The sequence below is a fragment of the Atractosteus spatula genome, chromosome 13 (assembly GCF_055471065.1).
Source record: "Atractosteus spatula isolate fAtrSpa1 chromosome 13, fAtrSpa1.hap1, whole genome shotgun sequence".
Lineage (NCBI taxonomy): Eukaryota > Metazoa > Chordata > Actinopteri > Semionotiformes > Lepisosteidae > Atractosteus > Atractosteus spatula.
The window spans coordinates 21,939,548-21,966,966 of record NC_142718.1 but is presented as its reverse complement, the minus strand read 5'-3'; the positions used below and the strand labels follow the sequence as shown (position 1 = coordinate 21,966,966).

Genomic DNA, 27,419 nt, shown 5'->3' with positions numbered 1-27,419 from the left:
GTTTACAGCAGAGCTGTGCTGTACCTAACTACAGAATATATAAACATAGATTTATATATTTTTATTGCTTTCGAATCAAAGCATGATACAAAAACACTGTGCTGGTGTAAGTTTCATAATTTAAAAAATATCCATAACAAAACATCCTGAAAATACATGACCTCTCAGTTACGTCGGAGTCACTGAATTCTGAAATTTACTGAAGCATAAAGAGATTAACCTCATCTGTGGATAATTGAAGAAAAGACGGATTTGTAAATTTAAAGTACTTCTAAGGGACTGCATATCTGGATAAGCTCATGTCCCCACGACGAGCTGGAAATATCCATCCTGCATTTACACTTCACCAACTAGCAGGCAACTACAAAGGTACTGCACTTTGATTTTGAAACTTCATTTTCCAGAGGTATTTGAAAACAGATGTGTGATCTTTTAACACCCATGCAGACTGAAGATAAAATACTTTCATATCTTCATGAAGTAGTTTCACTTAAAACTGTAAAACTGTTAAAACTGCTAAAACTGCTAAAACAGAGTTAGGAGTAAAAACGTATTAGTAGGTCAAGGATTGTACTAAAAATTAACACACGTTTTGTGGTAACCTAAAAGTTAATAGCTTTACATGCATACTGCTTTCCTTTTTAGTAGTGACTGCAGAACAATAAAATCAGAAGCTGTATTATATTAGTGCAAAATACATAACTATTAGAACAAAAGAAGGCTGAATAAAACAGATTATAGTTTGAATTAAATAGCTCACATTAAATAGCTTAAATTCAAAATAATCCATCATTCTTTGAATTTAACTAACATTTATATAACCTATTGTAAACCCTAGTATTCTAGTTAATCTGCCATTTGCATTGTATTACCTCATAAACTCACCAAACCCATGAAATGCAAGTTGCAGATACCAACAACCCCTGAGTTAAGCTTCTCCATAGTACTACGTACACATAGGCTGCAATTGTGAAGTAATAAATCCCTCTTATAACATTCAGTCTGCATATATCAGTTAATATACACACTGCATATAGATAGAAAACATGTACAATCATATCAAAACCAAATCCTTTTCTTGCAAAATGTGTCAGAATTAGCAGGATTAGTATAATTAAATAAAACTGGCAACTGCAACCTGCCTTAATACACAATTGTTTTTATTCAAAGTATTTTTTCGTGCAAAAAAAACAACAAAGGTTTTCTTACTGTATAGGTTGTTTTGTAACAAAATGTAGTTTTTGCTGCTGTTGGTATTAATATATTTTTATACTTTTATTTGCTTTGTTGAATATAAATTATTGCTTATTGTATTTTAAAAAGTGATCTATATTTCTTTTTTTACAGCAGTTGTTTTAGAAAGGTAACTTTAATTTTGTTTGCCTGTAAATGTATACTTACATATGCCATGTCCACCTGCAAATAAATGAGAATTTCAGGGGAAATAGTTTTTTGCATTACGGCTGACAGAAAAGGAGCTGTGAAATGAGCAGCAGTTTGAATGACAAGATGTAACTCTTAGGTTGTCTGAAGCAGTGATTAGATCTCACTAAGCAGAAGGTAATGCGATATACATTACTATTCAGATCCAAAGAGTATAAAAGAAGGTATAGTCCAGCTGCTAGCACTTATGAATTGGACTCTTCATTTTATATTCTACATCATCAATGTTCTACATCAATGTAATAAAATTAGAGCACTTTGGAACTGGTGACAGTCTACAGTCATTTACATTTCATAACTCCAAGAAATACAAGACATTATTTTGGACAAAACTGGAAATTACAAGGAAAGAACAAGAATACTGCAAAACAAAAGGGTTATGTACAAAGATGATTAAGAAGGCCAGTGAATGTAGCACAAAAAACAAAACAACCACTGTATTTTAATAAACATTGCACTCTTGTTTTACATTATAGCAGAGTGGTGGTTATATACAGTACAGCAGATATTAGACAACATTTATTTTTGTATTAAATAATTTATAGTTATGACAATTACATGATAGAAAGGGTTGTGAAGTGGTTAACAAAACTGTACATATTGGATTCTTTTGGTAATGTAAACTTAAGATTCCAGGTTTATTTGTAGAACCCCATGACTGACCCTCAGAAAACTAATAATTTTCACTTTTTAACTCAACATTCAGGTTTTGGATTATTCAGTAACATGCACAGTAATTAGAGCACTTACACAGAGAGGCAGTAAAGTTTAATATTACTATATTGAGCTATACACTGAGGGGGCACTAATGAAACAATGTTCAAACCCATTATGCAATTTGATATCTAAAATGTGGTATCAGCGTTACAAGAACACTTCTCTTTAGGAAATTATATTTCACTCAGCAAGAGCACATGGTGGTAAATTCCAATGATGCACAGAGTTAACAAGTGCATCCCACGGGTGTTCTACTGGATTCAAGTCTGGTACACAAGACTCTGCTGCCTTCGTTCTGGAGCTACTGTGTTACTGTACAGGATCTGATCTGGCCACGGTGGTGTTCGGGTGTCTCTGTGGCAATCTGGGATACGGGACAATATCAATACTGAAGATGCCTCACTCAGTGTATACTGAGCAGATTGTGCAGGGATGGTGATGCATGGCTACTCTTGGTTGCGAGTTGAACACATCTGAAAGTATCTGTATCTGAAAAGTATCAAGACTGCAGACATGATATTGTTGACCAGAGTCTTATCTAAAGTGTCTTTCCTACTCTCAGCATACCAAAGGCCTCTTCCTTTCCATGTGGCATTATGGTGCAGCCATGATTAGTTGAATGTTTTTTTTGCTCACAGTCACAGGAGCAGTAACATTGCTATAGTCACACGTACACCTGCAAATAATTTAACTAAACAATGTATTACAAATAACGAAGGGGCAAAGCTGCAATTTTCATGTTTTGTTAACAGATTCAGGAACAAAGTGAATTAAACTTTTCACTAATAATTTACTGTATGAATATATAGTTCTGGGAAAGTAATGTAACAAATATCTCTTAGAATATAATGTATCTGATGTACTTTGTACTTTATGTTGTACATATTCCCTTTAAGAAAGGGTTGTAACTTTAATCCTCAGTTCAGGCATCATGATGATTTAAAGAGTACTGTGGAACTCTGATCAACCATATTCCAATCAACACTGCTTCAAGTGACAAGATTCAATGCTACTGTTTGCCTTCCTTGTACCACACCAAACAATGAATCTTAGCTAGAACAAGATAACTTATTTTTCTGTTGACCTTATTTTAATACACTAATTTAATTGTAATACACTATACTGAACAAAACAGAAAAATCAACAAGATTAGCATGAGTATTATGTCCCATGTAGGCACATACTTGTGAATTCAATAATGCGAAAGTCAAACCAGATTTTTGTTCATCGCACACTGTCTGTATGGGCAATATAACAATCCATTCATTTTATTTTTCAAATACAACACAAAGTACAAAAAATACGTTGTTTAATAATTGTCAGTCTATTTAATTTACTTTCACATTCAGTAAAAACCCATTAATGCGGTTGGTTGCAACTCTGCTGCTTTGCAAACTAAGCTCATGTTTGCTTTGGTATAAATTTCCTATCAAATTACAGGCTTGTTTATGTCTCACCTATCCACAATCATCCTGGAGAAATGGGACACTGTAAATTTTATGCAGAAAAACCAGTTTTTTTGCAGATGGACTGTCTCATATATTTATGTGCAGGACCAAGAGACTGTGCAGCTATACAGTGAAAAAAAACATTCTAACCAAAGGAAAATAAGCAACAAATTTGTGATCATAAGTAATCAATATTTGATATTAATCAGTATAATCTTGATATTTCTGACTGGGTAATGTTTCTCACAGACATTTGTCTTTCTTTTCAATCCACAAACCTTCTTAAGAAACTTTTCTCAGGTTTCCTTGTTAGTCAATAAATTACGTGTTAAGGAAACCATTTTATGTGGTGCAAGAATTCCATGTTCTGCTGCATGCCATGTCAGACTGGAGACCTTACGGTGTCGGACAGAAGTATCTACTGGCCCATCTCTCCCTCTCCCTCTCCCGGCTCCTGCTGTACCTCCTCAGACTCCTGCCTGGCTGCTCCCGAATGTTCCTCCAGCACCCCCAGACGGGCTTGCTGCAGGGGCACAGTGTGGGGCCCGGGGTCCTTGCCGATACTCTGCTCCAGGGGCTGCTCAGGGTGGTGGCGCTGGAGGTGCTTGACCACCTGGAATTTCTGCTTGGCTCGGTAGGAGCAGTGCAGGCAGTGGAATGGGTGCTGCTTGGTGTGGGTGAGGTAGTGGTGGCGGAGGCCCGCTGGCCAGCGGAAGGCGCGCTGACACACGCGGCACACGTAAGGCCGCTCCTCGCTGTGCTTCTTCTGATGGGTCTTCAGCAGGAAGCGGGTCTTGAAGCCTTTGCCACACTTTTCGCAAATAAAAGAACGCACCTCGCGGTGGCGAGTCTCCCGGTGTATGCGCAAGGCATCAGCGCGGTTTGTGCGGTAATCGCACTCCTCGCAGACGTACGGCTTGGCACCTGTAGGGATCGGAGAACAGAAAAGAAGAGGAAAAAGAGTCACATTTATATCTGAATGTGAAGTTTGTGCACATACCATTCCTCTTCGTCTCTTAGGGGACACCCTACCACATCGCATAATCAATTTATTTAGCTGACACGGTTACCCTAGATCAGGGGTTTCAAACATCCGGCCTGCAGGCCAGGTGCATCTCACTCAGAAAATCTGTTTGGCTTGTGTGGTGCTCAGCCATGATTTAATGTGCACCTTGTCTAAGCCTGCACACTGTGGTGAGAAAAAGTTTGTGAACCCTTTGGAATTATCTGTATTCCTGCGGTAATTGCTCAAATTCCAAAAGGTTCACAAATGTTTTTGAGCAATTTTGGTCCGCACACCCTGACACAGATCTAGTTTGACAGGGGTGTGTCTTTGCACGAAAATGGTAAGAAAAAAAATAGACAACATCCGAGCACAATTCCTTTGAACTCCTTCTCCCATGTTTTAGAGCGACAATAGTGACCACTGGTCTCAGTGAAACTGAGCGTAGTGCAATTTGTCTGATCTCAAAAGGATATGTTTGAACACAGCAATAAGCGTTTTGTAATCATGTGATTGTTAAAGAGATGTGGAACAATTTAAACTTCTTCACAAAATGGACATTCTTTTATTTCTATGCAACAGGCAAATGTTTCCAAGAGCTACAGTGATAGTTGTAGAAAAGAACTTCTGTTTTTATATCACACAAAGTCCCTTTGCTTGCCAGTTCTGTTTCCCAGTTAAAAACTCACAAATTAATCTAATTAAAAAAAACGTTTTTGTTTATCATCAGATGTTCTAACATAAGAGATCATTAATCTTATCATTCATCAAGCAGAATTTACATGAGATGCTGTTCATTAATCCCACAGCTCGTTTAATTTTCATTTATCATTGTTACACATATGTCTGTACATTTATTTTTGCCAGCTGTAGAACAAGATCGTCTGACAACATTCTTTTCCACAGACTAGAGATTTACGTAGTGTACAATACTTACAAATCACGTTATATGGTTATATGATTAATAATACTAAAACACATCCCACAGAGGGCAATGAGGATGTTTTGCTAAATAGAATTAGTGAATATACAATGACTGCTAAATGCATTTTAAAAGGAAATACAGTATGTTGTTGTACAATAAACATAAAAAATGTGAAAACACGACAAATAGGTTTATATAATGGTTGTGCCTAGTATTTCAATAGTTTATGGTACTACAACATTTCAAATCTTTAAAACTAGCCATACAACAAATATTACACAGTATAGTATGGTATAAACCTCAGTAACTAAGAAAACAATTTTAAAAATCCACATCCACTAAATGCAATATCACACAAAGGTGATTTTAAATATATAATGTCAGAAGTTGTATTACTAAAGAAAACTTTAGAATTCAAAGTATATTCCTGCACAAATACAGTACAATAATGCTGGACACCCATATGATTTACTTCAAACTTATCTAAAACAGGTTCAAAGCATTATTAAAAACAAACGATAAGCATTATTAATACTTTATAATTAAATATAATTTAAATCTGTATAAATACTAAAATGTAACATTTAATTCTGATTAAAGATTTATGCAGATATGAGATAATATTTAAAATTTGTATGCTTCCCTTGGAATTTCAAGCAGAGGGAGAAAATCACCACCACCATTACCTTGGTGGTGATAAGATAAGATCACTTTATTGGCCATACACAATTTCTTGCATATTATAGCCCTCGTCTGTTATTGTATAAAATCATACCTGTGTGCTTTGTCATGTGGTATTTCAGCTGGTTCACCCACTTGCATTTGTATCCACACTCTGGACAAAGATACTTCCGCTCCTCCTGATGAGTTCTCATGTGATACTGAAACACAGCAAACCGTCACAAAGCTAAAACACTGGAGATCACGGTGAACAAAAAGACTCGGCCTATTACTTACTAAATCTGGCAATTTCAGAAAATTACTGATTTGTCATTAATAGGAATTATTTTTGTACTTCACTGAAAGCTGATGCACAACAACATGGATCATACCTTTAGGCGAGACGGGTCAGCACAGGCGTAGCTGCACTGCTCGCAGTGGTATGGCTTCTCTCCAGTGTGGATGCGGATATGCCAGGTGATTTTCTGACGGTTCCGTGTGGAGTACTGGCAGTCAGTGCACTTGTAGATCCGGGTGCCACCATGAGACCGAACATGCTGCTCGAAGACCAGTTGGTGGCGACAGGAGAAGCCACAGGCAGCGCACTTCAAGGGCTTCTCTTCAGGGGGACCTTCCTCATGCTCATCTAGCAGATGCTGAACCAAGAGTTGGCGCTCTCGAGCAGCGAAGGGGCACAGCGGGCATCGTTGTGTGAAGTGAGTCTTGCGGTGCTCCTCGAGACCCTCTCGGGTCTCAAACATCACCTGGCAAGTGGGGCACTCAAGCTGGGGATGCTTCCGAAGTAGGTGGCTCTTGAGGGTGGCTTGGCTGTGGCAGGTGAAGTCGCACTGAGGGCACGCCAAGTTGGTGGGGTCTTGGTGCTGCCTGTGACAGTGCTGTTTCAGCGCGGTCTCTGAGCTGAAACGTGCCGTGCAGTGCAGGCAGGCGTGACTCAGCTCCCCCGTGTGGCAGCTCAGGTTGTGGCGGCTCACGTCGTTCAGGCTGTAACCACTGTAGTCGCAGAGCGAACAGAAGTGAGTGGGCTGCTTCTCGTGGACGCGCTGCCGGTGCAGCCGTAGCTTTGACTTGGTACCGAAAGTCTGGCTGCATAGCTCGCAGGAAAGGCGGCCCACTCCCGTGTGGAGGGATTCATGGGCTTCCAGACGGTAGCGGCGTGTTGTGCTGAAGTCACAGAAACGGCATCTGTAAGGCTTCACACCCTCGTGCTTCAGGGCCACATGCTGATTCAGGCAGCGAATCTGCTTACAGGTAAACGCACAGAACTTGCATTGGAGACGTGGCCGCTTGCCCTCTATGGCAGATGAAAGGGTTTTTTTACCATGAATTAATCTGTGCCGGTCAAGAGCTTCTTTTGATTTGGCCACAAATGAACAAAGCTGGCACTGGATCTCATTTGGCTTCAGGCAGCCACGTTTACAGTGGCTTTCCAGTGCTCTCTTCTGATGGCACACAAATGGACAGGAGGAGCAGGAGAAGCGATGGCCAATCTTTGTTCTCCTAAAATCCTTTTCAATTTCTTCTTCCTCCTCTCCTTCATAATCATCTGCATTACTACCAGCTTTATCTTCTTCAACCTCAGCTAAATTCCTAAGTTTCTTCTGTTGTCTTGGGCTACAGAGTACCTTGGTTGCAGACTTGCGGTTTAAGCATGCTGTACAGTGGCGCTTTATGGTTGAAAGTCGGCAACAAGTAAAAGAGCAGTTTTTACACTTGTATTTTCCACCTTCTTGTTGATAGCCCTTTGAAACTTCTATCTCCTGAGGTAGGCTTAAAAATGTTAGTGCAGAATCTTGTTTTTCAGTACTCACAGATATACTTTCACCCTCTGAAGGGAGTGCTTTGCTGCTGTCTTCAATGCCTGGTCCATCTAGCATGTTTGTGTTGCCTTGGGTACCAACAGAAACCACACGGTCTTGAGATAGGCAACTGGGTATCTCCTTTGCCCTGGTGTGTTCAGAATGCATCTCAACATCATGACTGGCTTTCATATTGTTGGGAGTACTGTCTGGACTTCTTTCAAGTTGCTCTTTCTCTGCTGGTCTTGGTTGTCCACCTTGACCCTTTGCTAAATTGCCCTCTTCTGATTTTTTAGCTACCAACTGTCCAGTGCGACGTGGGTGAAGAAACCGGCTGTTCCTTTTAAGGATGACTGGACACTTCCTAAGTCTGTGTGTATTGAGGCCACGCTGTTGCTTGAAAACCACACCACAGTCCCTACACTTGAGCACAGCCTTTCTTGATCGACAGGATGAACGACAGTGCTGGTTCAGGGATGTCTGTTTGCATGTAACATATGAGCATCTGTCACACCGGAATACAGATGCTTTAGTCTGAACAACCAGCATCTGTACTCTGCCCTCTAAGACTAATGCTTCTGCCTGATCCTTGTCCTGCTTTCTCAAAGCCTTCAAAACAGACTCTGACTGAGAAACCTCCAACTTCTCCCTGTCTTTGGGTTCTGACAACAACCCACCTTTCTCTTTTCTTTCTGAAATTTGGCCATTCAAAATCTCCTGTATTGTACCATCCACAGTTGTCCTGCCTTGCTCCAGTCTGTCACCACTTTCTCTCAGCCCTGTTAATTCTTTTGGTGGCACATCACTCTCTTCAGTATCACTTTGATCCTCACAATCTGCCAACACCATATCTTCTTCTGCTTCATTTAGTCTGTTACATAGTGGTGCTCTAATCCCTTCAATAGATGACAATTTGGGATCAACAAGGGTCTTCTCTGAGGTCACATTTTCAATACTTGATATATGAGTCAAAACCAATGTACAGCACTCCTCTTCATCAACAATAACTCTTTGGTTCTCACAGATATCTGTGATGGACACTTCCTGACAATCATTTTGGGTAACATTAGGTGACTTTTCTTGGCTTGCATGCATATACCCTTCCAAGCACAGTTGTTCTGAACCGGTTATTGTTGGAGTTGCTTGACTGCATTGATTTAGACTCTCTGAAGGAGTTTTGCTAGTGTTTTCAAAGACACAACCATCATCTGAAATACCCTGCATTGCTGGAAGTCCAGAACTCCCCATCTGATGGTTGGAATCTCTCTCAATGCTAGCAGGTACTTCTGGAGTCACAATATTACGCTCATTTAAGACAGGATCAGGAGAGATAGTTTGCTTTTCACAGCCATTCTGTTGAACATCTGCTGTGTTATTTTCCTTCTCTCTCTGAGCATAGTTCTCTAGCCACTCTTTATCTCCTGGCACATAACCATGAACCTTTCTCTTATGTAAAAACAGACTGGTGCTGCTGAAAGTGCAGTAGGAGCATAGGGCACAACGAAACTCACGGTGCCGCGTGTGCTTACAGTTCTCATGGTTAAAAAGAGCCTGACGGTAGTGTGTGTGATAGCTGCAGTACTTGCACTGGAAGAGAGGTAACTGGTAGTCGCCTTCTTGGGAGTGTTTGATTCGCATGTGCTTGCGAAGCTCATATTTGCGCTTACAGGCAAAAGCACACACTTCACAGATAAGGGACTTTTCCTGGTGTCGGAGCTTATGACTACTTAGTTGATCTGCCCGGTGGCAGCGGTATGAGCACTGGTTACATTGATACCTTGGGGACAGAAAAAGAGGTACAATCATCAGTGATAAAATCAGTGCAATCCTGTCATCAGAAACATGATCTAAAAATATACAGCAAAAAGCATACCTCAGGTCACCTGCATGCTTCCGCATGTGCACATTTAGGTAGTGCTTCCACTTGGTGACATAGCCACATTCTGAGCACATATAATTCTTATCATCCGAGTGTGTTAGCATGTGCTTCGAGAGATAGGTTTCATCCCGGCACCTGAAATCACACAGTTTGCACTTGTGGGGCTTCTCACCTGGAAAAGTATGTATGAAATGAGAGAGAAGGAAATATAAATACTTAGTAATATAAATACATATTAAATGGTTTCCTTAAAAATGGTCCAAAAATTAAATCATCAAAAAAAATAACCACAACATCAAAATTACCACTGAATGAAAAAGTAAAAAAAAAACAAGATAAAGTAAAGATACTCATACTTACAACAGACATACTGCTGTGTGCAAATGTTCAGGTACCCCTGGTTAAATTGTGTTTAAATGAATCTCTAGGAGAACAGAACAACCTCTACATGGTGCAAAGTTAAACCCAACATATTTCTGCAAATGATACTACACAATTATGATTTATTTTCTGATTTTAACCAACTGAAAAAACAAAAAAGTGAACGTGGCAAAATGTTCAAATGTTTAGATGCCCTTCCACTTGATTCATTACTACTTTTTGTGTTTTCCAAATGTCCCAAAACTTGATTGATTCATTGGACATTAAATTAAGCCAGGTGAAGACTGAAATACTCTGTCATTTGTAACCTCTCAGATTGTGATTGTTGTTCTGCCTATTTTCTACAACCATGGGTTCCTCGAAGCAGCTGTCTGGGGATTTGAAAATAAAGACAGTTCACTCTTAGAAACCAGGGAAAGGCTATAAAAAAGGTATCTAAATGCTTCCAGGTTTGCAATTTTTCAGAAACATCACTAAGAAATTGAAGTTAAAGGGGAACCAAGTCAAGGCAAGATCTGGAACCCCCAGAATAATCTCAGCATTGCTCAAACACTGGTGAAATCTACACACCAGAACTCATAGATCACTGCAAAGGACCTGCAGAAAGGTTGAGCTGACACTAGAGTAATTGTTCACAAGTCCACAGTACAATGTTGCTTAGACAAAAATGATCTGTATGAAAGAGCCAGAAGGAAACCTTTCCTATTACCTCATCACAAAAGTCAACATCTTATATATGCAAAACAAAACCTTGATAAGCTTGAAACACAGCACCTGCTGTGGAATGATGAACTTGTTTGAAACGAAAAGTTAACTTTTTGGCTGCAACCACAGAAGACACATTTGGAGGAAAACAGGTGAAGCATTTGAAGAAAAGAACACCTTGCCAACTGTTAGATGGTGGATTTAATTTATCTTTGGGGTAGTGTGGCAGCCAGTGGCACAGGAAATACTGCGCAGATGAAAGTAAGAATGGATTCAAATAACTTATCAAACCATAGAAGCTAATGTCCCAAAGTCAGAGAAAAAACTGAAGTTCAAAAGAGGTTGGATATTTCAGCAAGACAATGGTCCAAAACACGCAGTACCTCAAAATCAACCATGATGTATTTACTGGAACAAAAGAATTAGGGTTTGCAAAGGCCTCACAGTCCCTAGACTCAAGCGTGTAGGGCTTGCAAGAGGATCACTTCTATTTCAAAACTAGAAGAGTTCTGCAAGGCAAAACCCCAGAACCAAGAATAGAAAGACTCTTAGCAGGCTACAAGAAATGTTTGGAAGCTGTGATTTTTGCCAATGGAAGGTTTAGTAAGAACTGGCTGACAGGGTGCCCAAACTTGTGCAAACTTTTTGGAGATATTTTGAATATCCACAGAACTGTAAATACTAATTGTGAATTAAAATTTGCAGAAAGATGTCATATTTAAGTTTGCACTGCACATGTATGTTTTGTGAACATCTTTTCACTTAGAGATTCACCAAAATATACAATTTGATCAGGGTGCTTACAGTTTTGCACACAACTATATAACACGTAATCAAATTAAAATAAATCTATGGTGGGGGAGGGGCAGAATTAGTAAAATACTACATAATTCCAGAAAACGATACTATTTCCTACATATGTATCTTGATCAAGCTGAATTATCGTGCCTGGCACCCGCTGTAAGCTTTCCACATTTTCTTGTCATCTGAGCATGCAATCATGATATTTTCAAACCAGACCGCATATTTAGAATTTTCACAATCTACTCCAAAGTGAAAAGGCTGAAAAAAATTAACACTATGCAAACTTGTTAGATTTGCAGTGAATATTAGAATATTCTGAACCTCTCTGCTACGGCAACCCTAAATACGTCTAGGTACAAACAATTAGTTGGAAAGGTCATAGAAACATTTTGTGAGGGCCTATAACTTGGAGAGAAACAATAAATGCCCAAGATACAGCATGACTGAAAACCTTCAGAGCAGTGAAATAGTGAAATATTTTTTAGAAGGTGCTCACCAGTGTGCAGCAGCATGTGTCGACCCAGCACGCGCTTGTGAGCAGTGACAAAGCTGCACTGGGAGCAGTGGTGGATCTTCTCGTTGGCATGCAGCCGGCTTACATGCTCGCCAAACTCCACGGGGTTGAAGGAGGTGAAAGGGCAGAAGTTGCAGCGAAGCTCTTCAGTGCCGGGGTGGCCTTGGCGCTTGTGGCGTTGAAAGTTGCTCTTGTTGGAGCAGGAGAAGTCACACTGTGGACAGTGGAAAGCCAGGTGTGTACGACAGTGGGCCTCCATGTCTTCCTTTGTGCCAAAAAAGGCACTGCAGGCGTGGTGTCGACACTCCACAGCCTTAACCCCGTGGGTGTCCTTCGCATGCCTCTGGAACTCCTTTTTATCCACAGACTTGAAAAGGCAGCCCTCCTTGAAGCAGACCAGGGCCTGCACTTCAGATGACGTGTGGTGAGACTTCATGTGGGCCTTCAAGGCTTGGCTCAGTCGAAATGTCTTTCCACAGGTGGGACAGGGGTAAACATCTGAGTAGAAGTTATCCTCTACCTCCTCACCGTGGACGCTGGCAAGGTGCCGGCGAAGGGAATTGCGCTCGACTGCGCTGTACACACACAGGTGGCAGCGGTGGAGTTTCTCGCCAGCCTCCCGCTGCATGTGGATGCGCAACTTGCTCTTGCTGGTAAAGTAGTGCTGGCAGTTGGGGCACTGCAAGCTGGGGTCAGGGAAGTGCAAGTGGAGGTGCTCCAGCAGGTGGGTGCGCTTCTTGAAACAGCGGCGGCATTCTGGGCAAATGTGGGTGCGATACAGGTGTTCCATTCCTTTGGCTATGTGCCCTATGATGGAAAAAACATCAGGATAGAACTCAGATCTAATAATGAACATATGTGAGAATTTCCATCCATTCATTTTTTAACCACTTCATCCAACTCAGGTTTGCAGGGGAGCAGGAGCCTGTCTTGACTATCTCAGTGTGTGCAGTGGAAGGGGATGTGGTTGCGTCAGTGTGCCTCCATTTCCTCCAGAAGTGCAAGGAGGGGTTCAGCCTGGATGTGGGATACCAGTCCATCGCAGGGAACAGAAAGACACACTCACACCAAAGCCAATTTTCCCTGAAGCCAATTAAGCTACCGGTATGTCTTTGGACTGTGGGAGATAACCAACATAAACAAGGGGAGAGCATACAAACTCCCCGCAGATAGTACTCCAGGTCTAGAATTAAACCCAGGGCCCCAGCCATGGCAGCAATGTTAGCCACTGTGACACACATGCCGCCATGTAAGAATTTAAGACAATTGTTTTTATATAGTACTACAAAATAGGATAAAACATTTATTGAAGCAGTTGTTTGAGAAGTCCCCACCCTGCTTGTATAAACAGACACAGAATGCAGTAAATGCCTTGTAGTTTTATTTACAAACTATCAATGGGTCAGATTAATATAATCTTATATAATCCATGGAGTAATAAACTAAAGTTTAGTTTTATGAGGAAAGAAGAGTTTTTGGAAAGCTTTTGTGGGAGCCCTGAACGTCCTAAACAGTCATGTAGCCAAAACCGACATCGTGGCATCTTTCAAAAACAGCAGGATGAGATATTTTGGCTTTTATTCAAAGTGACTCACATCCCAATATTTTACCTGAATAATCTGTGACGTTCCTTGCTCAAGGATACAAGAGCCCTGAACACCTGGAATAGCAACCTTCCTGTATAAATCCAGAGTCCTATCCACTCCTCAAAATTGTTCCTCCAGAACCTGACATGTTTGGATCAGAAAGGCTAGATGGACTGAATATTTTCTTTATTTAGGATAGAGCACTGCATGTTCTATCCTCCAATTAGTGCTAAATTGCTGTATGAGGCTGTGTAGCCTGTGTGTTTTAAAAAAACAAATGGTTAGAAGTTCGGTGGGTTTGACTAATTTGTCTACACTTACTCACTGAGGTACCAAGGACTGTAGCTGTGAAACAAGACTTGAAAAACACAAAACCCAAATCCAGACTGAGTAGTTATATAATAAATTATCTGGAAAAGCAAGCGGTAAAAAAAGTTATCACATTATTATGTGTTTTTAGGGACAATGGCTGGAGAATGTGCAATTTTTTTCCAATTAAAAGAGTCTGAAATGTAGCTGGTGCTCCTGTTTACTTTTTTTGGAAAATGACCAAATGGAGAAGAGGTCCTGACCAACTGTATGAGACTCAGATGCCAAGGTACCCAGCAAAGATTCCCTGTGACGCTACCTTTAAAATGCCGATCCTTAGAGTCTGTGGTTGGGACTGTCATGTCTCCTGGCTCCTTCTCTTTCTCTGCTGCACCCTTGTTCTGGCTCTGCTGGCCTTCTCCTTCAACCTCCTTTTCCGCCTCTCCCTCATTCGAGCTGGTGATCTTGTCTAGGGATCTTGTGCTTTTCTCTGGTACGTCTTGTCCTGCTTCACTGGGATCCGCTTCCATCTCCTGTACTGGAAGGGCCTCCGTGTGGTCAGACTTCTCCTCTGAGCAAAAAAGACCACGCGCACATTTTACAAAATGGAATCCTCTCTCTCGGCTAGGAGGAAAGAAACTGTGAAAAGTCAACTACTACTGGACGACCCGGTATTCGAATTATACGAGTTAAATAAAGGTCTCACAAAGACATTACATAGTGACTTTCTAATTAGTTTACAACCTTGATATATTTTCTATTTTTTTCTAAGTTTCCCCACATATAAATTCTAAGCATCACATAAATATACACTTCTGGTCAGAATTACAGGATAACCTAGACCATGGTGATAAAATTCTAGTCCTTGCAGGCTGGTGCAGTCCCTGCATTATTGGTGTAACTGAACTAATTTACCAGCTCCTCCCAGCTCTTCATTTGTGGTATGTAAACAATCAGAAAGTTACTTTATTTAGGGTATTACATACGTTTGAAGAACCAAATGATGTTGTGCTTATACAAAATGTGCAGTAAAGTACAATGGCAATAGAGTAAAGACAGGGGGGTGTTGTGCTGGTATACAGTATATACTGTAACTTGTAAAGGGGGCAGAATGCCTTTCAGGTGTCAATCACGCCTCTGGTGTTTAGCAGCCAAAAGGTATTGTTTTTGAACTTGATAATGACTTGGAACACACTATAATTTCCAACCTAAATGACAGAAATAAGAAATAAAACAAATGTGTTTGTGGTAAAAACCAAGTGGTGTTCCCACCCTAACCTTTAAGGGCACTTGATCGTTTCAAAAAGAAACTTCACAATGTTCAGTTTTCAAGTGTCTACTTATTATCGAATCTGGTTAAAAGCTCTATTGTGTATAGCTTTAGAGTCCGAAGCTCAGTTTTGGACGATTACTAAATTTGCAGCAGAATCTCCAGTTGAGACCTCAGTAACTCGAACAATGAACTGGTGGCTGCAAAACTCAAGAAGCTGCCAGAAAGAAATCAAATTCAGCAGCCTGCTGGGCAAACATGTTTTCTACTTAGGCTGCAAAGGAACAAGTAATAGGTTTATTCCATCCTGAAAAAAAGAAGAAAGAAAACACAATGTTTCGGCCGTGGAGCCTTCTTCAGGTGTGAGAAAGACTTACTTTAGCTTACTGCCCTGTCTTTCTCACACCTGAAGAAGGCTCCACGGCCGAAACGTTGTGTTTTCCTTCTTCTCTTTTCAGCATGGAATAAACCTATTACTTGTTCTTGTAATAAGTGCATCTCCGCTTCCCAATGGGATTTGAACAAAGCTGCTTGCAGGCACCTTTCCCTTTAGAGACACTTTTGCAAACAAAGGGAATTCCTCCATGCCAAAAGGCTGGGACTCCTGTCTGAGCAGAATTCATCTAGGTTCCAAGGGAGCAACCTCACCTTCTCTAACAATGTTGTCCATTTTGTACTTGCCAAGTGCCCACGTTTGCTCAACCTGATGTAGAAGCCCCTTGGACAGAAGAACGATGGCTCACTACTGGAAATGGACAAGCCTGGTGGAGATGGCCTCACCTTCTACAGCGGGATTGGAGGGCTTGTGTCCTCGAGAGTGCTCCCCCAGCTGCTTGGCGTTGGTGGTGACAAAGTCGCAGCGTGTGCAGTGGAAGGGGAAGTGGCCGCGTCGATGAGCCTCCATTTCCTCCAGGGTGCAGAACGCCAGGCGGCAAGAACGGAAGGCACAGGGGACGAGCTGCAGCGAGTGCACAGAGCGCAGGTGCTTCTGGTACTGCTGTCGGTCCTGGGCGGCAAACCCACACCCGGGCTCAGAGCAGGAGACGGGTTTACTAGGCTCATCTCGGTGTGCTCTGTAGTGTTTTTTCAGGGCACTGGGCCGGGGGAAAGCCTCACCACACTGTGGGCACTTGAAAGTCTCTGATTGGGTCGTTTCTGCCCATTCCACTGTGGTCAGAGGCTCGGCAATGCGAGAGCAGATGGGTACCAGGCAAGGGTGAGAAGAGAAAAGGTTGCTGTCGGGGAAGTTCTGGGTGCATTTTTCACAGTGGTACAGTCCTTCAGTTTCCACTGACACTTCTGTTATCTCTGTTGAGGGGGAATTGCAGATTTTAGTGCAATGATCAGACAAATCTTAAAAACAAACTCCCACCAACCATTTTCTCTTCTGCCTAAAAGTATTCACATTCTGTAGAAACAGGTTACATTATAAAATGAGATTATGACAAAATATTGAATTCGGGGCAGTCTGTGAAACAATGTGTTTAGCGGATTGACCTGCGTTCACTATTTTGTCATTAATTTAAGGTTGCTTTACCTGTTGTGGTAGTGCTTCCACTTTTCTCCAGAAGCAGAGCAGTGTCAATGGCACAGTCGATATTCTGTACAGAGCTGTTGCCCAGTGCTGTTCCTGCTGGTTCTAGAAGACATGCTTTGGGTGGGCATTGAAGAGGATTGTGCTCCTCTTCTTGGCCACACAGGAACAGACTTCTGCTACTCTCCATCCTCCAGCGTTATATTGAAGCCTCTACTTCTTTAGTTCTAAGTCCCCTATAACATAAATAATAATAATTTTGTCCCAGGAAAGCACGGTTAAACAACTTTTAGAACACCCACGGCGCTTTAAATCGTTACTTTTCACAACTCATTGCATATTTCAATCTTGGCCTACTTGGCCCGTGTATGCTAGATACACAGCATCTTTCCTTAAAAAAATTAAATGAAAATCTAATTTCTTTATCGTATTTCAACGAAGTTCAAATTAAACCGTTAGATGTATCACGCCAAAAATGCATTATTTTCTCATCTACTTGTACAAAAACTAACGATAATTTATTATATTCCCAATGAATGACGTTATGCAATGGGAAATATCTTAGATAAAGATTATTTTAAAATATTAACTTAATACGCTAACCCTAAATTACTTTATTACTGCATATTTAAATATATAGGATATAATATTTTAAAATAAAGATTTGAGTTCCAGTACAAAAATTATAATAGCACGCTTATAAAGGAAAATCGCTCATACCTTCTAGTTTAAAAAATCTCAACCCCCCAAGTGAGCTTTGAGAATATTCTACTCCGCAAAACAACATATTTCATAACTGTGCTGTAGCGATATTTTACGTGATAAAACCTATTACTTACGCAAAGTAATTACAATAACATTGTTAACTGATTCGGGAATGTTTTTAAATTACTTTTCCAACAGTTTTTGCAAAGCATGAAAATGCGTAGTTACTGATTATTTTATTTGAAGTAGAATTGTGTGCCCCGCGAAAGGCTATCTTGCAAGGATGTTTATTTGTCTTGTTTTGATTAAGTTAAAAATATAGTTGTTATACAATAGCATTGCGACAGAAAACATTACCCTATAAATAATTTCAATATTAAAAACTGCAGGAAACAGTCTTTACTCACATCAACGCTGTACACCGCCATTTTTGTTTATATTATTAAGTAGGTAGGGGAGGGAACCCGCAAAACCCCTGATCCACTCCACAGTCCCGGATCATTTCGATAATATATTTTTTTAATACACATGCGTTTTCACCAAACCTCTTTTAAAAGCCACATTTAAAAAATGAATATGCTACATGTTATCGTTGTTTTAACTGGTCTGTAGTGTTATTGAAGAGTTAGGAACTATTATTGCTAAGCATATCCTTGACGGGGAACGTTGAAAGGAGAACAACGGAAGCACAATGGAGGTCGCCATGTGACTTGTCGCTGGTGATCATATTATAGAGAGTATTTGTTGCCTTTGACTTTCCTTCAAGAAAGTAAATCGGTAGCTCACTCGGTGATGGTGACAAAGCTGTAGGAAAGTGTCAATATGCAACGTACGGAACTTCTAGGGAAGATCAGTGTATATTTGGGTGGGACTGGGGTTGCGTGTAAATCGAGCGGTTTTTTAAGAAGAAAAAAATAAATTGTATTCTGACTGTTCAGTAAAATACATTGTTACTTCTTTAACTCTCTTAGATGTCAAAATATTCGTTATTGAGTTTGCTTGATTGAGGAGTATAGAGAAAGATAATTACGCAGATTTTTGAAAAATACAGCAAAGTAAAACCAGGGTAACTGAACAAAGAGCTGTAGATTACACAGCAGACGGCACACCATCTGACAATTTACAAAAAAAAATCCTGTGAGTTGTGTTTTTTCATCATTTAAGTATTAAATAGGTTTTTAAAAAAACACGTGTCTTTCAGGCTGTCCTGTATTAAGTGTTTAATTGTGCAGGAATCTTGGGAAAGTCGTGGTCATGACCTTTTCAGAGTTCCTGGGTGCCCTAAAGGACAACCCTTATTTTGGGGCTGGGTTTGGGTTGGTGGGAGTGGGCACAGCTCTGGCTGTAGCTAGGAAGGGTGCACAGCTAGGGATGATTGCCTTTCGCAGGCACTACATGATTACCCTGGAGGTTCCCAGCAAGGACAAGAGCTACCAGTGGCTGCTGAGCTGGATCACCAAGCATGCTCGGCAGACTCAGCACCTCAGCGTGGAGACCTCCTATATGCAGCATGAGAGTGGCCGTGTCCGCACACAGTTTGACTTCCTCCCCAGCCCAGGCAACCACATCATCTGGTGAGGCCCTCTGATGTTCTGTGGGACTGCCTTTCGACTCTCAGCTAGTAGAAACTCGATTAAATCATTGATTACCATTTATGATCAGTAATTTTAAGCATTCAAGAAGAAGTAGTCGGAAAGGTGAAGGGACACAATTCCAAATTCCAAAACTAACCCTGTTTGATCTTAAAATATTTTGAAGTCCACAGAGCCGTGACCATGCAGTCGTATTTTTTTTTCAACTGTTTGCTTTTAGCTGAGCCTCCTATTTGTAGGGTTTTGCATTTCTGAGCTGGGTGTATACATTGTACAAACATTTGCTAGATGCACCAAATGACCTCTTCAATTTTAGACACTGTAGTTTCTCCCATTTTGCACTGCCAAGTTGTGCAACTCCTCGTATATAATCAGTGGATACAGTTGTTTTCATCAATGAGTGATATGCATGCCTCTTATATTTTGCAGGTATAAGAAGAAGTGGATTCGAGTGGAGAGGACCAGAGAGAAGCAGATGATTGACCTCCATACTGGCACACCCTGGGAGTCTGTCACATTCACTGCCCTGGGGAGAGACCGAGAGGTTTTTTTCAGCATCCTCCAGGAAGGTACTACTTTGATTCTTCCACCTTTTGTGCTTTGCCTCTCTGAAGTCTGGTCGCTCCTGGTGGTGCAGTCCTCTGTGGTTGCACTGTCAGTAGCTAAGCAAGAGGATGGCACAGTACCCCTTGACTTTGATTGAACCCGGAAACTTGGTATTATCAGTACCATGCCTATGAGCTAACTTTCTATTTTAAGATGCAGTACTGCAATAATCATTTCTCTGATAAAATAAGGGATAACATGTAAACATAACATAGACTGCACCCCAGGAGCTGAACCCAGGACTCGAGCACAGCGAAGCAGCAATGTTAACCACTGTGTCACCGTGCCACCCATTCTTATACAACCTTATTCCTTTTTCCAATTCTGTATAGTAATGCAATGCTGTTCTTAAAGCCTTTAATAGGCTGAGATTAAAGAGATTTAAAAAGCTGAGATAGAATCTGAGATTAAACCTGGATAATACACATGCAATAACTTATAAAATTCATTTTACAGAATCCGTGGGTAAGACTTCGGATCGGTTAATATCTTGCCCTATATTTATCAGCAATACAGGATACTTTTTAATATAAGAAAAATGTATAATGGATTTTAGCATGACGTACAATTACTTAAGTACATCTGTGAGATTGTACATGTTGTGTATGAGCCTTTTTAACCTCATAACCTAGATTTTAACCTGACCAGCTGCCGCAAACAGTGTAGTGCTATATTTCTAAAAAAATCTGTGTGAAAGAAATTTCGAAGAAAATCATAGCTTATTATGGCGCCGAGCTAGTTCAGCGTCACAGTTAAACAAAGCCTTAAAGTGTAAATTTAAGATTGAAGAGGGAACTTGATCTGTTTCCATGTTCCTGCGACAGCAAGGGAGCTGGCTCTGAAGCAGCAGGAAGGGAGGACGGTGATGTACACAGCCATGGGATCAGAGTGGCGTCCGTTTGGGTTTCCACGGCGTCGGCGACCTTTGAGCTCTGTGGTTCTGGAGAGGGGTGTGGCTGAGAGGATTGTGGATGACGTGAAGGAGTTTATTGGCAATCCCAAGTGGTACACTGATAGAGGTACAGACCCCCTTTCCTGATTGGGCTTCCTGATTGTTAAGAGCAAACATAAAAATGTAAATGTACAATTAACTGTGTACTTCTTTCAAAGAAACAGTAAGCCCCAGTTTTAGGTTAACTGAAGTTACTTTACTTTGAAAGTAGTATCGTTAGCACTATTTAAGGAATGCTGAGTAGTCTTTGTGACTAGAGAACTGCTAGTATTTCAGATCTTTAAGCCTGATTTTCTGTATCTTGGCTTTGTGGCTTTTTTCAGTAAATGCCCATTGCATTACAGTAATCATTCTTACTGCATATTGGGAGAATGTCTGAAGTGTGTTTTTGTGGGCAGTGCAGTTACATTGTTTTGTAAGTGTTTCTTTCTCAGACTTTAGTGGTTGTTTTTTTGTAGACATACAGTGGTGTGAAAAAGTGTTTGCCCCCTTCCTGATTTCTTATTTTTTTGCATGTTTGTCACACTGAAATGTTTCAGATCATCAAACAAATTGAAATATTAGACAAAGATAACACAAGTAAACACAAAATGCAGTTTTTAAATGAAGGTTTTTATTATTAAGGGAAAAAAAAATCCAAACCTACATGGCCCTGTGTGAAAAAGTGATTGCCCCCCCCATTAAAACATAAATCAACTGTGGTTTATCTCATCTTCGGAAAGCTGATTTCAATTTCTCTAGTCACACCCAGACCTGATTACTGCCACACCTGTTCTCAATCAAGAAATCACTTAAATAGGACCTGCCTGACAAAGTGAAGTAGACCAAAAGATCCTCAAAAGCTAGACATCATGCTGCGATCCAAAGAAATTCAGGAACAAATGAGAAAAAGACTAATTGAGATTTATCTCCATTATTCTGCTGCAGGTGTGACAGAACATGCAAATTTTAAATAAGCAATATATTTATGAGCTTTGCAGCTCAACCCTGTTTGTGCCGAATTATAGTGCTGACTATAGACTATAGTTAGCTACTGTATTTCAGCAGATTTTAAACAGGGTCAGAATTTTCTCATCTAGTGAATCCATTATGGGTCACAATAATTTTGTTTTCTTGTTAAGGGATCCCTTACAGAAGGGGCTACCTACTGTATGGACCTCCAGGATGTGGCAAGAGCAGTTTTATGTGAGTTGCCCTGATTCACTTGCTTTGTCTCAAAGTTTTCACTCTGTATTAATTGTGGTTATTTGGAAAGAGCGAATGCCATATGGATGTGCTAGGTTTCCTAATGTTATACAATATATTCTGTTGCTAATTACTCCTAGGAGTTTAATAGATTATACTGTATATACACATGAGGTCATGCTGGATTGTTCTCAAAGTTTCCAGACTCTTCATTCATTCCTCTAGAAAAACGTCTCAGGTGGAATATAAACTGACTAAAACCAAAAATGTCAATTTGATACACCTGACAGCTCTGTGATCATCTGCAGTGAGGAAAAATAAGAACTGGTGACCCCTGGCAGCTTCAGAGACATATAAATACGGTGGAACTTGCACACGTGTTAAAGGCCTGCAGTATGTATTTGTATTATTTAGATATAGTTTTGTGTTTTTATATTTTTTCTGCATTTTCTACTGCCACTTTGCATCCTTGGCCAACAATTTTAGTAAATTAAAACATAAGCAAGAAAGGCTCCATAATGAGTTATGGTGCATGTTTCAAAGATGCACGCATTACCCATAAAGGTGTCCACTCAGAGAACAGTCTGGGCTCCATTGCTCAGATGTTGCAACTCTGAGCATGGGGTAATGCCACTTTCTGACGTGACCAGTTGTTTCCCCATCAGCAGCACGTCAGTTCATCGACAGAAAACTGTCAGGGGTAGGGTTGGACACAGCAAAAAGTGTACTCCTTCGACTGATAATGCCAGAAAGATGTTCTGCTTGTCCAGTTGGTGCTACCTTTCCTACCACAACAGCATGTCTCAGTGTCTCATTCACTCCAGGATGGGCACAGGAGATGTCGCCACTGCCTCTTAAAAATACAATTGTTGATTTCAGACTGTAGTTATGTAATTAAAACGATCAGGTTTTAATGCAGGTATGGTGGGAAAGGAGCAGGAGTCGCAGTGGCTGTTTCCCTGCAGGGACGTTGTTTTCATTTCATGTACCGGTGTGTATCACAGTACAGCGCTGGCAGGAGAGCTGGAGCACAGCATCTGTTTGCTGAGCCTGAGTGACCAAAGCCTGTCTGATGACCGGTTGAACTACCTTCTGAGTGTGGCCCCACAGCAGAGCATCATCCTGCTGGAGGACGTGGATGCTACAGTCATCAGACGCAACCTGGCTTCAGAGAGTATGACACAGAGATGGGGGGAGGAGGTCTAGTGCTGTATACAGTATATACATGTATTGCAAATCACTTATTAAACATGGAAACAGTCCTATTGCTGGTCAGAGCTGAAGTTGATAAAGAACTGCTCTTGCTTATAGCTTTTATAATTGCTGTACAAAGAGCTTTAGAGAGTACCTTATGGGGCACCTTGCAAAATTGGTATATGTTATAGTGGTTAACATGCCCAGTGTCTAAACACTGACCTCAAATAAAACGCTGGCTTGGGCCCAACATTCTTAATTATGTAAAGTCAGTCAGCAGAATAAGAAAGGTAGTCAAGTTTTGCTGAAAAGATACAGAAAATGGACTTTGGTATTGAAATGTGTCTACCTGTGCATTCATGCCATTTTCACTTGCAGCACTTGAACAAAATAGCCTTTTAGAGGATATAGTTTAATGCCATTTTATATTGTAATAATCCATTCCCTAACTTACACAGAGGTTCAATTTCACACTGCTTGCTTCTTCTGGTACTTGTGTTTTAACAAGACCTTGAAAACCTGCAGAGACACCAGTCCTTCAGGATAAGAATTGGTCGGTCTTCCTCTATCCTGATGCTAAAGGCAGACAATCTTTGGCCTCTATACAAAAGTGTATCTTAATGAAAACTGAACAGACAGACTTAACCTGGCAGATTTTAAAAGCAAAATCAAATATTTCTACAAATTTGAAAAATGCAGCTGTTCTGGAAAATGCTTTTCTCAAAATTAACCTGAGTCTGTTCAGTGCTTGAATGTGGAATTCAAGTAAAGAAAATTGTTTTCATTCACTTTTATCCATCTAATCTTACTTACCCTTCTGCAGTTATTTAAAAGAAATATTCTTAGGAGCGGTTACCCTATTGCTGTATAAAAGCAATAAGAGACTGCTGTATAAGAGACTGAGAATGTGTCTAGTCTGCAAGTTGCCAGAGCATTGGTGGTAATGTTTTGAGGCATGTATGTTTCTCTGCTCTACAGACCCCGTTGCCTATCAAGGCATGGGAAGACTGACCTTCAGTGGGCTCCTAAATGCGCTGGATGGTGTCGCTTCCACTGAAGCCAGAATCGTTTTCATGACAACCAACTACATTGACAGGTAAGCTCCCACAGTTAAGGAAAATAATTTCAGGCTGGTTAAATACTGTACTTGTGAAATTAAGATCGTAGTTTTATAATTGCTCATCAGTGTTTCTCCTAGGTTAGAGTTGTAAGTAAAGGGATACTGTTGTATGGTAACATCATCTCATGAGAAATATAGACAGCGTGCCTGAACAAGTAGGTACTGAGTTTACATACTGCAGACCACTGTGACTTTGTCTCAGTTTTTTGGTTTTGGTGCTTCCTGTCTCAGATTGGACCCTGCTCTCATCCGACCTGGCCGGGTGGACCTGAAGCAGTACGTGGGGCACTGCTCACAGTGGCAGTTGACCCAGATGTTCCAGAGATTTTATCCCAATGTGCCTTTGGGAGAAAGTGAGCGGTTTGCCGAGCGCACACTGGCTGTCTCTGCAAGTCTCAGTGCTGCCCAGGTACAGGGACATTTCATGATGTACAAACTGGATCCTGCTGGCTCAATAGACAATGTGGAGGACATTATTCATTGAACCAAAAATGGGTTAATGGCAAAGAACCATGTGTTGACTGGATGGATGAACTCAAATTTCCCTTTGGACGTTTCTAACAAAGTGATTAATCTGGATGCCAACATATTTTTTGTGACAGACCAGTAAATAAATGGGAATGAAAAGAACTGTTGGTAACCTGAAACTGTTGTGGAATCTATAGTTTGAGGGACATCTGGCATACATAAGAAAGAGCTTAGTTAAAGCCTTTGACATTATTCTTAAAATTCTGCTGTGTTTCCTGAATAGGATTCAATGTCTCTGGCTCTGGTTATGTTTCCTTTCAGACACCCAATGTATACCAACAACAAGACACAACCCGAGCTTCTTAATATCAAGGAAACGTAATGTGACACTCGTCTTTTATCCATTTACCACAGTAAAATGTATAATTTTTGCCATTACCATTCTTCCCATCTTTTACCTGTTTACTTACACATAAGCCCTGTCAAGCTCCACATAATTTGGTTGTGTGCATTTTGGGTAAAAGAAAACATGGTTGTTGTCTGAATTGTGAAACGCCTTTCAATTATCAGCCAAAAGCAAACTGTGAATATAAAACTGGATGTTTCAGTTATACATTTTTCTTTAAACATTATTTAATAAAAATACAAAGATACTTGATAAAAGTATAATAGTTCCTTATTTGTTCCAATAAAGCTTTAGGGGGTTGTTGTCCTAGTTCCCTTTAATGTTTATCACAATACAATTATTTAATCTGTTCCCAGTTTACTCATGATACAGATACACAATGTAAACCTTATATAAATACAATGTATATATTGTATACAATATATTGATATATATTGTATACAATATATATCAAAGACAAAGGAACTGGTGGTAGATTTCAGGAGGAAAAAGGTCAAACCTACTCCTGTCTACATCCATGGGAGTGGCGTGGAGATGGTGGACTCGTACAAGTACCTGGGAGTGCACATCGACGATAGACTGGAATGGTCTAAGAACATCGAGGCCATCTATAAGAAGGGTCAGAGCCGACTTTACTTCTTGAGGAGGCTCAGGTCCTTCAATGTGTGTAGTAAGATGCTACACATGTTCTATCAGTCGGTGGTAGCGAGTGCCATTTTCTACGCAGTGGTGTGCTGGGGCTCTGGGATTAGAGCAGTAGATTCCAAAAGGCTGAACAAGCTCATCAGGAGAGCAAGCTCTGTCATTGGGTCTGACCTGGACTCCTTGGAGGTAGTGGCTGAGAGGAGAATGATGTCCAAACTAGAGGCCATCATGGACAACTTCTCCCATCCCCTCTATGACAGGCTTGCAGGAATGAAGAGCACGTTCAGCAATAGACTGATTCATCCACGGTGCGACAGGGAGCGCTACAGGAGGTCATTCTTGCCGTCTGCCATAAGACTGTACAACGCATCCACCTTGAGTCTTGGCAGAGGCAACATCGACAGTGACCTATTTCTGGACTAAACACATCTACACATCTACTGCTACATCTGTTCTCTTTCTTTTTCTTTTTCCCGTTTACAACCACTTTTTGTGCAATATATGCCAGGGACCTGTGCAATACATTTATATTTATATCTATAGTTACATCTATATTTATATTCATATGTGTGATACGATTTTCTGTGTACTGTTCTGTTCTAGTTTGTTCTTGTGTGTCCGGACTGTGAGTAACTCTTGTATTGTATTGTATGTATTGTACTATTATTATATAATTCGTTACACTGTGGCTGTGTTGTGTGTGTTAAGCTGCTGTTGCACTGCAATTTCCCTCACGGGATCAATAAAGTATCTATCTATATTGAAATGTCAGGAGTGAATAGCCAGCAGCATGGTGGTTTAGTGGTTAGCATTGTTGCTTTGCTGCGCTGGGACCCTGGGTTCAATTCCAGACCTGGGCTGCTATCTATGTGCAGTTTGTACTGTATGCTAACGCCAAGTGCATGTGGGTTTGCTCCAAGCACTCTGGTTTCCTCCCACAGCCCAAAGATATACTGATAGGTTACTTGCCTTCTAGGAAATCTGGCCCTGGTATTAGTCTGTGTCTGTCTGTGTCAGTGTGTACCCCGTGATATACTTGTGCCTGGTGTTTTTAATGGGAGAGGGTGCAGCTCCCTTATAACCCTGTATTGGATAAAGTGGTTTGAAAATGGATGGATGGACCACTGAAAATCAGGAGTGTTCTATAAATTATATTTCATTCTCAAACAAACAGTAATTTTAAATTTCCACTGTAAAAAAAAAGGGCCAATTCATTCTGTGCTGCCGCGTAATAGTAAGTCTATTGAATAACATTTTTAGTTTAAAAGAATCAAACTAAGGCTCTAAATGTTGTACTTGCAGTTAATTATTCAACTTGTTTAGTGGTATAATAAACATTACTTTATATACAGGTAATTGCTTTAAAAGCAATCATATCAATTCCTTTATCTCTTTATTCTTCTCCATGGATGTTTGCTCTCCTAAACAGAATTTAGAGTTTTATTACTTAAGTGCAGTGACTTTTAGAAACAAATCAATGTATCAAACTCTTCGAACAATGTTGAGTGCTCAGTAAAGAAATTCTTGCATAACCTGGTTGGGTTGTAATAC

General features: G+C 40.5%; 2 protein-coding genes across 3 annotated transcripts; one reads left to right on the top strand and one right to left on the bottom strand.

Annotated features, from left to right (window-relative positions):
• Positions 1–1,856: 1,856 nt before the first annotated feature.
• On the bottom strand, positions 1,857–18,349 carry znf142 (zinc finger protein 142). Of its 2 annotated transcripts, XM_088931142.1 has the most exons (9): positions 18,108–18,349; positions 16,999–17,231; positions 16,242–16,769; positions 14,511–14,762; positions 12,279–13,103; positions 9,887–10,064; positions 6,589–9,790; positions 6,312–6,417; positions 1,857–4,532 (listed from the first exon to the last, which is right to left on the bottom strand). In XM_088931142.1, the coding sequence occupies exons 2-9, from the start codon at positions 17,183–17,185 to the stop codon at positions 4,027–4,029; spliced, it is 5,784 nt and encodes a 1,927-aa protein (XP_088787268.1). In that variant the 5' UTR covers positions 17,186–17,231; positions 18,108–18,349; the 3' UTR covers positions 1,857–4,026. The 2 variants fall into 2 exon arrangements, with proteins under 2 accessions (XP_088787268.1, XP_088787269.1); XM_088931143.1 differs by lacking the exons at positions 16,242–16,769; positions 16,999–17,231; positions 18,108–18,349 and adding an exon at positions 16,110–16,151.
• On the top strand, positions 18,249–25,480 carry bcs1l (BCS1 ubiquinol-cytochrome c reductase complex chaperone). Its single transcript, XM_088931145.1, has 7 exons — positions 18,249–19,274; positions 19,722–19,861; positions 20,723–20,917; positions 21,972–22,035; positions 23,040–23,209; positions 24,208–24,325; positions 24,581–25,480. Exons 1-7 carry the CDS (start codon positions 18,955–18,957, stop codon positions 24,831–24,833), a joined length of 1,260 nt encoding a protein of 419 aa, XP_088787271.1. The 5' UTR covers positions 18,249–18,954; the 3' UTR covers positions 24,834–25,480.
• The last annotated feature ends 1,939 nt before the right edge of the window (positions 25,481–27,419 follow it).